Below are 11,109 nucleotides of genomic sequence, written 5' to 3'. Positions count from 1 at the left end.
AACCAAGTTGAGTTATATATGTAATATAAAAAGTTATTAACATTTTATCTTGACTTTAATTAATTTCATTATCCAATTCTGAACAATACTAATTGTACAAAATGTTTCTGAGAAAATGGATTTCTCCAGGGAGATGGATGAAGTAAAATACAATAAAAATATCCTATCAATGTTCTGTGAAATAAAATAAAAAATATATTTAATCATACAGTGCTGTAACAAATTTTCAATCGTAAAATTAACGTGTCACAGAACTTACTTTTTTGCCTTACTCCCCCTCATAATTCTATCACGTTAAATTCGCAGTTATTTATTGATTGTTAGAACACAAGCAAAGTGTCCAGATTATTTTATAGATCCGCTCAATTGATTGCAGTTGTCATCTTCATGGATGTGGCTTTTTGTTTCGTCGTATCTCGGAAGAATTTTTAGAGTGTATTTTCTTGCTCCAACGTCATAAATCAAGCTGGCCACAATGAGAAAATAACAGTCTTAATAGTACATTTATAGACTACAGAGAAGTTTTTCTCATCTCACGAACGTAAATATTCAGCCTCATCTTCGACACCCACGAAGCTTACAAAGCTTCAAATAACATCGCCGATAATCACCTGTTCAATAGTCCCTTTTTGGACTATTAAAAGATCTTTTTTATAAACACTGAATTGTAGCTTATGGAAATTTGAATAACGTCACGAATTCTCTACATCTTCCCGTGAATATCTTCCCGACAGATTTTTTCGAAAACATTTCGTTCAATGCGTGTTTTCGACAATGACGATATATTTCGCTTTTCACTTTACCTCTCCCCGCCACCTTCCCCCGAAGAAGATCCCCCGATTTCTCTCTCTCTCTCTCTCTCTCTCTCTCTCTCTCTCTCTCTCTCTCTCTCTCTCTCTCTCTCTCTCTCTCTCTCTCTCTCTCTCTGTCTCATCGTAATCTCAGGCTGTGTATCACGAAGAATAACGAAAAGAAATACGATTTATGTGATTCCGACGGAACGAGCGAAGGGAAAGGCTCGGGGGCCGCCGACAAAGGTAATTCGATCAATCTTTAATACGCCCGACCCACGTAATCCCCACGTGTCCTGCCGGTCTCCCACGCGTATTTCACACCTCCGCGCTGTCGCGTTGCGGTGCTATTATATGCCGGATCATGCCCCAGAGTGGCGCGTGTGCATTTCCTGCAGCGCGTTCCGCAGCATATCGCGACTCCTTTATTACTTCACGGCCCAGTGCCACGTGCATCCTGCCGCAACTGCACCCCGGGTCGTCGAGGGGATGAGCGCTCGCGCGCGCGCGTGTTCACGTACTCACCCGTCGCCGGTGTACGTTCACCTTGGCATCCGCAGAATGGACGCTTCGCCTCGGCGTTCGATCCGGGAATTCCAGACGGTCCGTTCGACAGCGAGAGACGTCGTCCTTCCGCTACAGTGATTATCCCTCAGACGATATATGACGCGCCGCGCCGCGCCGCGCCGCGCCGCCGAGACGACCGGCCCGCCATGAAATTGCGCCGTTGTTATTTCGATTTGTCGTCGTTGCATTCCTACGTCTACGACGTGGGAATATCGCCCGGCGAGCACAGGAATGCCGTGGAGGTTGACTAGGATGGATTTCGGGACGGATCTTGAAACTATGGGCGAAACGGCGCAGCGTTAGGAGGTAAATAGGGCTTGAAGGACGAGAGACTGATTACTGCACGGAGTGTCACGAGGCTCGCGGTCTTCATTCTGCCCGGAGGCTCTCCGAACTGGTTGAGACTTCCGGCTACTCGATCTCTCTTGCCTGACGATATCAGTCGGGAATTCTTGCAGAATGCGCAATAACAGTAAATCACAAAAGCCATTTGTCGCGCGTTAAATTTGTCGGGAATTTTCCCTCTCAGAAGGAACGGACGTCAGGACGAACGAATGTTTCGTTATTTCTTTGGAGGGTTGATACTATTTTATTTTCTCTTATTCGTGGATTTCGCAATCAACATTTTACATGAACTCTAATTAGTTCTCGTAATCTGCTGTTGATTGCGCATCTGCGGAGCCTTGATAATTTGTTTGTCATTTTTCTCGCGGAATATGGTGGGAGAAAAAATATATCCGTCAAATGACATTTGAAATCGAACGAGCAGATTTGTAAAATAATCTCAATACGCTTCCCTTCTGTTCTGACGATCAACAAATTATTGTAAGATTAACATTTGCCCTTTTAATCTATCTCTTTTATGATTCTGTCGCGTAAATTTTACGATTATACATTGGTTGTTAGAATAAAAGAGGAGCATGTTCGGACTTCATCTTACAAATTTAACAAATATTTCGAGCATGTATTTTCTTCCTTTTCTTTTTCCTTTTTCATAAATTTTCCTTTTCCTTTTCCTTTTTCATAAATTAGAATGGTCACGACAGGCAGTCTCAAATATTTTTATTGGAAATGTCTGAAAAAATCATTATTCATGGCGCCTTTTCCATTTTCAATATAACATATCTCTTTGCAGCCAAGCTACCAAGCAAAATTTTGTTAAAGTTAAGTCCAACTTGAAACTGATCGAAAAAAAGAATTCCGTTACCCATTCGATCGTCCAAAACTTAGTCTGCGAAAAGCACCGTTTTTTCAGTGGCTTATATCTCGGAAATTATTGATGCCTCGATTTCATTGAAGAAAAGTGAGCTTTAGATTCCTCACGGAATCTCTCGGCAAAATTACAGTCGCGAGTTTTAGGACGCCCAGTTTATTGGGTCAGTCGAAAAGTTCGGTTCGACTTTCTGCTGTTTTCGTTGCTGAATTTTCTGCGATAAAGATATATAAATACTAAACAAAACGTTAACGGAGGATTGCAAAATTGTAGACAATAACAGTAATTGATCGACTAGTAATTTGTTTCCGTTGCATAAAGTTACGTACGATTAAAAAATCGAAGGGAACTTTTGGATTGATCCGATACTCTTAAAACGCAGATCAAAGTCGTTCTCTCGGGAAGAAACGAGGTTCGCGCTTCGAGCACATGAAATGAAGAATTTGGTCATTCGAATCGGGAAGCTAAAAGCTGAAGGGACGAGCGCATGCTCATGTCACACGTTGAAAATATGCATCCTCGACAGCTTCGCAGCGAATCGCGGTGTATGCTTCGGCGTTTTCCGGCGCATCGAAGCATCCTATCGGCTCGAAGCAATCGTAGCTGGCATCACGGATCACCGAGTGATTCCTAATTCAGACGATAGATCGACCAGGGCCAGTTATGAATGTCAATGCAATTGTTTCGAGGATGATAGCTGTGGTGTCAGGCGCACGGAGGCGCCCCTAGCATCCGTCCTGGATTAAACTCGACGTCGAACGACGTCGACTCGACGCGCCGGTATTACAAGCGCGGCCGTTATCATAAATGCGCCGATGTCAAATTGATTGTAAATTAATACCCGACTCGTTGCCGGGAGCCGGATTTTCGCCTTGATCTTGGAAATTGTGCATTGCATTCAAAGACCCGAGAGATTTCGGACTAAAATATCGAGTGACAAGCGTATAACAGTGCAACATCGAAATTGTGATATTAATTATTACACTCTAGATAGTTTCTTAAAGAGTAAAATTTTGTCAATTGGCAAAAAATGTGAGCATAACGGCGCTGTCGCGCCGTATCACCATAGTGATTTCTACGGATCGTAAGGGTTAAGGAGGGTTTTAATTTCTTTTTTTTTATCTGCCTCAGCGAAATGTGTTCAGCAAATTATTTCATACAATGTACAGGGTATTTTGTGTATCTTGACTGAAATATTTCTGTTGTGTGTTTGACGATACGGAAAAATGTTTGAAGAAAACATCGCACTGCTCAAGGAAACAATTATAAAAACGTTTCATCCCGAAGCCGTTTTATTCAATGATTTCAAAGTCAGGATAATTTTTTCAAATGGAATTATATATTTTTTTGGGGCAATTTTAACCAGCGGATTTCAGCAATCTACAATTTGATTTACAAATAATTCTTCACATAGGATATGCATATATTTGAGGAAAACGGAAAAGTAAAAAATTTATGCTTCTCAACACAAAAGTTTATTTTAAAAGGCATTCAAAGTGACGTCCACCGGTCTAAACAGAGTTTTAATTACGAAAAATAAATGACCTTTTTACGCTTTCCATTATTTCTGGTATGATGGAATTACATAACTGCAAAATTCATTCCCGCATATTTTGCGATGTTGTAAAAAAATATCGGCGAAAATCATATTTTTTAAATACCCTACAACAAATTTAATGGGTTTAGCACCTATTGAAAAATATATACTTTTTACTTTTTCATTTTCCGTGATTGTTCTGTATAATTTATACATATGTCAAAAAATTGATGTTTATTTTATATTAAAGTTCCAGTACACACGTAAGTAAGTATCTGCCGAAACGGAGAAGCTGATATCTACAAGGAAATGAAAATACATAAGTAACATTGGTTAAAACAGTTATAAACGGAGAAACGAATGTTTCTTAGTTCTCGTAAAGACAGTAAAATCATGTAAGGCGCAGGATCTCTCCAGATCACGCCAAAGGAATGTTCCATAACCATCGTTCAGATTTCTGGCCATAGAAAACAATTAATACACTCCGAGTCAGATGAAATTACTCGCATCAAAACAAGTCGGTTCGATCCGCGAAACTTTTCCCCGCCTAGAGAAGACGCCTTGACCGGTTTATCCGGGAGAAATCCGCAAGATTACGCCAAGAAGGGGACGCCGTCGGTATCTCCGTCGCTGAATTAATTTGCGACGTCAAAGTGCCGTTGTGTCTTTAGTAGACAGTTAATTGAGCCACTTTGTTGCGCGACTGAAACGTCCGCGGGAGATATATTCATTCGGCAATGTCGCTTTACGGCATAAACTTTTTCCCAGCCGCGGTGGCGGCAGCGCGGCGGACTGGCGTTGCCCGAGAGAGACAAGAGGGTGATTATCCTTTGCAGAGAGCGCTCCCGTTATTAGATTAAAGCGCAGCGGCCGCGAGTGTCATTAACGTCGCCAATTAGCGTGGCTCCTCGGTATCTTTGCGCCCGCCCGCGCCCGGCACTATTTTATCCGACCTCGCGGGATCTTTATTTGCCGCAGCGAAACAACGCAAAGCGATGTTTTATACGAAGATACGCCGCTCGCGGCGGCTTTATTACCCTCGCGGCCGGGTCTCCTCGAGGATCCCGAAAGGCCGCACCGCAGCCGGTTCTTTTGAAATTCGCGTGCAAGCTCCCCGCGCGTGCAGAGGAAATCGCATTTGCGAGACGACCAGGCCGCCGCTCGGTTTCATGCATCTCGGCATGGTGCATGAAATTTTTATTACACGCTATGCGGACACACACGTATGCACGCGCGCGTGACTCTCCCGAATTTTTCTCTTCCTTCGCGCGAACGTGTTGGCGTTCATCGAGAGAGATTTTGGTTGACTGATACGGTGAGTATATATTAAGGCTCCCCCCGGAGAACTCGCCGCGGTTATGTTGGACTGTGACGTCAGAGGCGAGAAATGACACACTGGAAACGTCGGCGTGTCGTTTCCAGGGAAGTGAGATATCCATAGGGAAGAACACCTATATCCATAGGGAAGATCGCTCGAGAATATTTGCGAAATGCTTTGAAAAGTATCCTGCAAGCAGAGAGGAAATCGATTAATCGAAATTGACTATTCTTACGGCTCAAGAATATTCGATGGTTGATTTGTTTATTGCTCATGTCTTAAACCGTTTAATGTTTTCTGTATGTCCAGGCCCACAGAGTTGATCAACAGCCGCAGAATGACTGATGTGACGTCTGGTCATATGCATGCGCAATCATTTCACACAACCAAGTCTCATGTCACAGACATTTTACGGCTGTTGGTCAAGAGAGAAGCATTGCTTTTGGAGCATTTTACAAGTGTGCTCTAGTAGTCTGAAGTATTCTTTCACACGTCCAAATATCTTTTTATCCGAAAATGGCACGGGAGGATTTTTAGCACCAGGAGCCCCTTGGCTATTCACTAGAGGATTTCCTGATTGATGACGTCCGAAGTGAGAAAGTACGCGTTTAAAATTCCCGAAGATTGCGGTGAAACAAAAAGGTGTGTCGTTAAAAATGACATTTCCAATCGATCGAGCGAATCTATCGAACTGTCCAAACACTTTTGTTTTGCTTTAACACACTCAATAAATAACAGCAAAATTAACATGACATTATGAAAAAAGATAGGTTAAAAAAATAGGTCGCATTGTTACTAATTTTACGTTTATTTATGGACTGTTACATTATTTCGTGATTATGTTATTTTAGGCCAACGTATTTTGCAGGAATCTTGAGCATGTATTTTCTTGCTTTCGACGTCATCAATCAAAATGGCCGCGACGAGCGATAAGAAGCTTTAACATCGAGTAGATCGGATTGCATATTAAATGATTATTTCCATCAATTATTTTGATTCGACTGATTACGTATTGATTAGTAATTAACACAACAAATTGGTTAAATTATTCATAATGACAAATATAACGATTAATCTATTTTGATTATTCATCTGCTGATTACTTTCGTCAACTATGATAATATATAATTCCGACACTAATATCCGACACATTAATGCTTCGTCCGCCGTGTTATTCTTTATTATAATGCTGATTCAAAAGTTGAGACTGAAAATCGTTCGGGTCACCGGAGACTGTGGAATACAACGGGCGAATTTAGGAGTTGAAATTAGTTCCGCTGATGACCGCGTTTTTTTTTGCGACGACTTTGTATTCCACGCACACACCTGACCCTGCATCACCCTGTGCGTCCTCCCGCTTCGTTTTACCTCCGGCGTATTGTAACGAAGCCGTGCTGAGTGTGTTTTCCGAGTAGTGTCATGAACGTCATTAGTTGGCGCAATTATCCGCGCCCTCGCATCTCTCTCTCTCTCTCTCTCTCTCTCTCTCTCTCTCTTTCTCTCTCTCTCTCTCTCTCTCTCTCTCTCTCTCTCTCTCTCTCTCTCTCTCTCTCTCTCTCTTTCTCTCTCTCTCTCTCTCTCTCTCTCTTTCTCTCTCTCTCTCTCTCTCTCTCTCTCTCTCGTCACTGAACTCTCTCTTCGAATTATTATTTAACAAACACAATACATTCCGTCGCTGCGGCATATTTCGCGATGTTGAAACAAATGCATTACTTATCGCCATGTAATCTTCCTCTGTCTTCTTTTTATCAAGAATGGCAAAATCTTTTCGTGTCAAAAACAAGGCACAGGTTTCGTGGATGACGAAGCCATCGTTAATTAACGTTGTCATTCGTGAAAAGAGCTCTAAGGACGAAATTATCAAACTGAGTTTTTATTATCGTCGCCAATTGAAAAAATGGCTGAAATTATATTGAGATTGACTTTAAAAAATAGCGACAAATGTTGAGGAATTCTACAGGATCTGGACGCGTGATTGACGTGCGAGATGGTTGCGGAAATGAAGAAAAATGTAGTTTAGCGCATTCTTTTCTTCTTCAACCACAGGACATCAGGATGTAATCGTAGGATTGACGAGAAGACTACAACGAGTTCGATGGGAAGAATCGTCCTCCTTTGTTACCGCCGCATTGCCATCCATTTACAGGTTTTCTAAACGGTATACTTTCAGGAAACGTAAATATATGCGATGACCTATTTAAGACGTCGGCCGACTAATTATGAACGACATAATAGTGGCCAACGACGTTTCCGTACATTAGCAAACGACACCATTTCGAAGCCATTCACGGCTTCTCCTCAAACTTTCTATTGTCTGCAAGCAAACGTTCGACACGCGGCATGATGCTTTATTCCTAAATTGTCTCTGTTCTAAAAAAAAAAAACACTCTACTTATTTTCTCTCTCTTTTGGTCGAAATGAAAGCTCCAGTGATTTATTTTAACATAGCAGTGCATCGAAAAAAAAAAAGAAAAAAGAAATCAGTAAATGAGTGCAAAGAAACAGTAAAATGAACACACTTCTATCGCTCAACGTTACGTATTTTTAATTCTTTAATAATTCTAGTTGATAACTAATAATAATCATCATTAGTCATTGTATTAAAAGCAACTAACGAATAATATAATTAATACTAGCAATAACTACTGCAAAATTTGGAAAACGGTAAAGAACTTTTCAATTCAGTTGAATCCGCTCTACTGTACGCGAGTTGTGTCAAGCATTTTGTATAGTATAACAATACGATCACCAAATAAAAATAAGGACTCTATGTTTGCCTTTTAAAAACAGTATTGTAAAAATAAATGCAAAAACGTCAAGACATTAACAAAGACATCAGATTCGACATTCGCAACTGCGAATGACTTTTCGGAGGTGGAAAGCTCTCAGTCTCTTGTGTCGGAGCAAGTTTTTTCTGGAACAATGAACACTACGCGTTACGTCACCAAATACCTTTATTCCCATTTTTTACATTGATATCAGCACGAACCGTCTGAACATGAGTTCAGAGAGAAGCGACGAGGATCGATGTGCTTTCTGCGACGACGGCGACAGTAGTTAGTTAGTTCGCGCACACGGCAGAATAATATCCAGTTATAAAGTCAAAGGTACTCGACTCGCGTGGGACGGGCGGATGAATCAAGACAAGGCGTGAGTTCGACGGAGACACAGACACGCGCGCGCTGAGTAATTATCGAAGCCGCGGTCTCGCGGGAGAGGACGCAGGAACTGCGATCCTTAGGCGCGTGCCGTGATAAGATACGCAAGAAGGTGCGCAACTGATGCTGAGAGTAAAAGCGATTATCGAGCACGTGTGATGAGCGATAATTTAAACATCCACGGTGCATTCGTATATGTATGTTTTCGAGAGCGCGATAACATGCGGGGGCCGAGCGTTTAAGCGCCGTCTCCCTGCGCACGGAATGGGCTCTCTCTCTCTGATATTTACACTGCGCTCGGTGACGTGTTTGCAACCGAGCCGCGGAACGTTGATATTCGTCGTCACGATCCGCTTGATGCTTGAGCTGTTGGAACAGGAATAGCAGCGCGAACGAGCAGAAATAAAAGTCTGACCGTGCGGCGTGCCGAGACACTTCGGCGCGAGATACGCGCTGGAACATCTAATTTGAAATTCTCGCTCTGATGAGACTATGCAAAGGGGAAGAAGAAGGAGCAGGACGTCGTCTTGCAGAAGAACCGTCGAGGCTAGAGGAGATAGCACCTGTCTTTTTCTCTCTCTTTCACACAGGCCAAAGTATTTATTTATTTATTATTTATTTGTTAATTTTGTTCATTATTTCAGTCAAATTATTTCAAAGTCCAATTATTATTTCAGTCAAATGTGTACCATCCGATCTGACGAACTGCTTGTCTCGCGGATTTCTCCTCTCGTTGTCGAAGCGAGGAAAAGGTGCGATCCTCACTTCAACTGGTTTTCATTCAACGACTCGTTCGAATTCTTTGATACGCTTGATTTCATATAGATATGAGATTTGCATTTTATCAAGAAGTTCTAGTCCAGAAAATGGCCTAGATATGCGTTGACCTATCGAGGACATCGACTGACTAATTATGGGCGACATAATAGCGGTCAACGATGTTATCGTAAATTGACAAACGACACCATTTCGAAGCCATTCACGGCTTCTCCTCAAACCCTCTGTTGTCCGTGAGCAGACGTTCGACGTACGGCGTAATGCTTTATTCGTAGATTGTACCTGTTCTAGACCAAAATAACTCTACTTGTTCTCTCCCTCTCTCTCTCTCTCTCTCTTGGCTGAAAAGAAAAAGTCCAGTGACCCATTTTAACATAGCGGTAGCAGTTTCGGAGACCTGTATACCTCTTTTCTCGAAGATAATTTACCATCACAATAATGATTAAAGTCTGTGTAGAAAATTCGAACATTATCTAGTTTTCGAGAATGCATAAAATATCAATAAACATAAGAAATATCACAGTATTAAGAATAAGCACATGCAGCAATAAATAAACGTTGCTGCTAAATCGGAAATGAAGTATGCAAAATAATACACACAGAATGATAATAATAAAAAGTAGTAAAAGCAAATACAAAGAAAAAAAACAAAAATAATATTTTATATTTATATTTCATATATATATTTATACATTATATGTATTTTTAATATATAACATGCCTGATAATGAATGTCACAACGCTCGTGTATGTGTAAAGATCATCAAACTGAATAAGGAAGGAATCTATACTATCTTGCAAATTCCGCAATAAATATTAAAAGTATCTTGTAATAAATGGCATTAATTAAAGGTAATTAATTAAAGAAATCAGCAAACAAGTGCAAAGGAACGAAGAACACACTTCTACTGCTCAACATCACGCATCATCTGACGCAGCTTGTAAAGCTCGTGTTACCACTTTCTATGCGCGTTGGTAAATTTGCTGTTTTATTCTTTAACAACCTTAATTAATAATTGATAGTAATCATGATCGTCAGTTATTGTACTAAGAATAACTAACAAATGATATAGTCAATAACTACTGCGAAGTTTGAGAAACGGTGAAGGACTCTTCTATTTAGTTTAATCCGTTCTACCGGATACGCGAGTGTTGCATTAAAGACACTCTGTATAATAATAATACGGTGATCAACTCAAAATAAGAACTCTATGTTTGCCCTTTAAAAAGATATTGTAAAAATAAATACGAGAACATTAGAATATTAATGGAGACATCAGATTCAATATTCACAGGTGCGAACGTTGGTAGAAATCTCTTGGTTGTCTGTGTCGCAGCAAGTTTTTTCTGAAACAATGAACACTACGCGTTACGCCAAGAAACACCTTTATTTCCAATTTTTACAATGATGTCGGCACAAACCTCCCGGCGGTGGGTGATCGAACGAGAGAGAGAAGCGACGAAGACCTAACGCGCGGAGCTAACAACGGTTTATTTATTATTCCAGTCAAATACGTACCGTTCGACCTAGAGAACCGCTTGAGATCTCACGGATTTCTCCTCTCATTGCCGAAACGAGGAGACGGCGCGATTCTCACTTCGGCTTGTTCCGTTCAACAACTCGCTCGAGATCTTTGATACGCTCGGCTGCGTATATAAGTACGAGATTTGCATTTTATCAAAAAATTCTAGTCCAGGAAATGGCGTCACGCGCGCGGGCTGCACGTTCCCGCGCGCGCGCGTGCGAA

The 11,109-nt window shown here is 41.3% G+C and overlaps 1 protein-coding gene across 2 annotated transcripts in view; it reads right to left on the bottom strand.

Annotated features, from left to right (window-relative positions):
• Positions 1-10,083: 10,083 nt before the first annotated feature.
• Mitofilin (inner membrane mitochondrial protein mitofilin) overlaps positions 10,084-11,109 on the bottom strand; it is a 71,904-nt gene continuing 70,878 nt past the window's right edge. For both annotated transcript variants that reach the window (XM_011144258.3, XM_011144259.3), the window contains exon 15: positions 10,084-10,708. In XM_011144258.3, coding sequence (XP_011142560.1) covers positions 10,571-10,708 — 138 coding nt within the window. In that variant the 3' untranslated portion in view covers positions 10,084-10,570. The remainder of the gene's footprint in view (positions 10,709-11,109) is intronic.

This window comes from Harpegnathos saltator, unplaced genomic scaffold, assembly GCF_003227715.2.
Source record: "Harpegnathos saltator strain DR-91 unplaced genomic scaffold, Hsal_v8.6 scaffold265, whole genome shotgun sequence".
NCBI lineage: Eukaryota > Metazoa > Arthropoda > Insecta > Hymenoptera > Formicidae > Harpegnathos > Harpegnathos saltator.
This window is presented reverse-complemented; position numbering and strand designations above follow the sequence as displayed.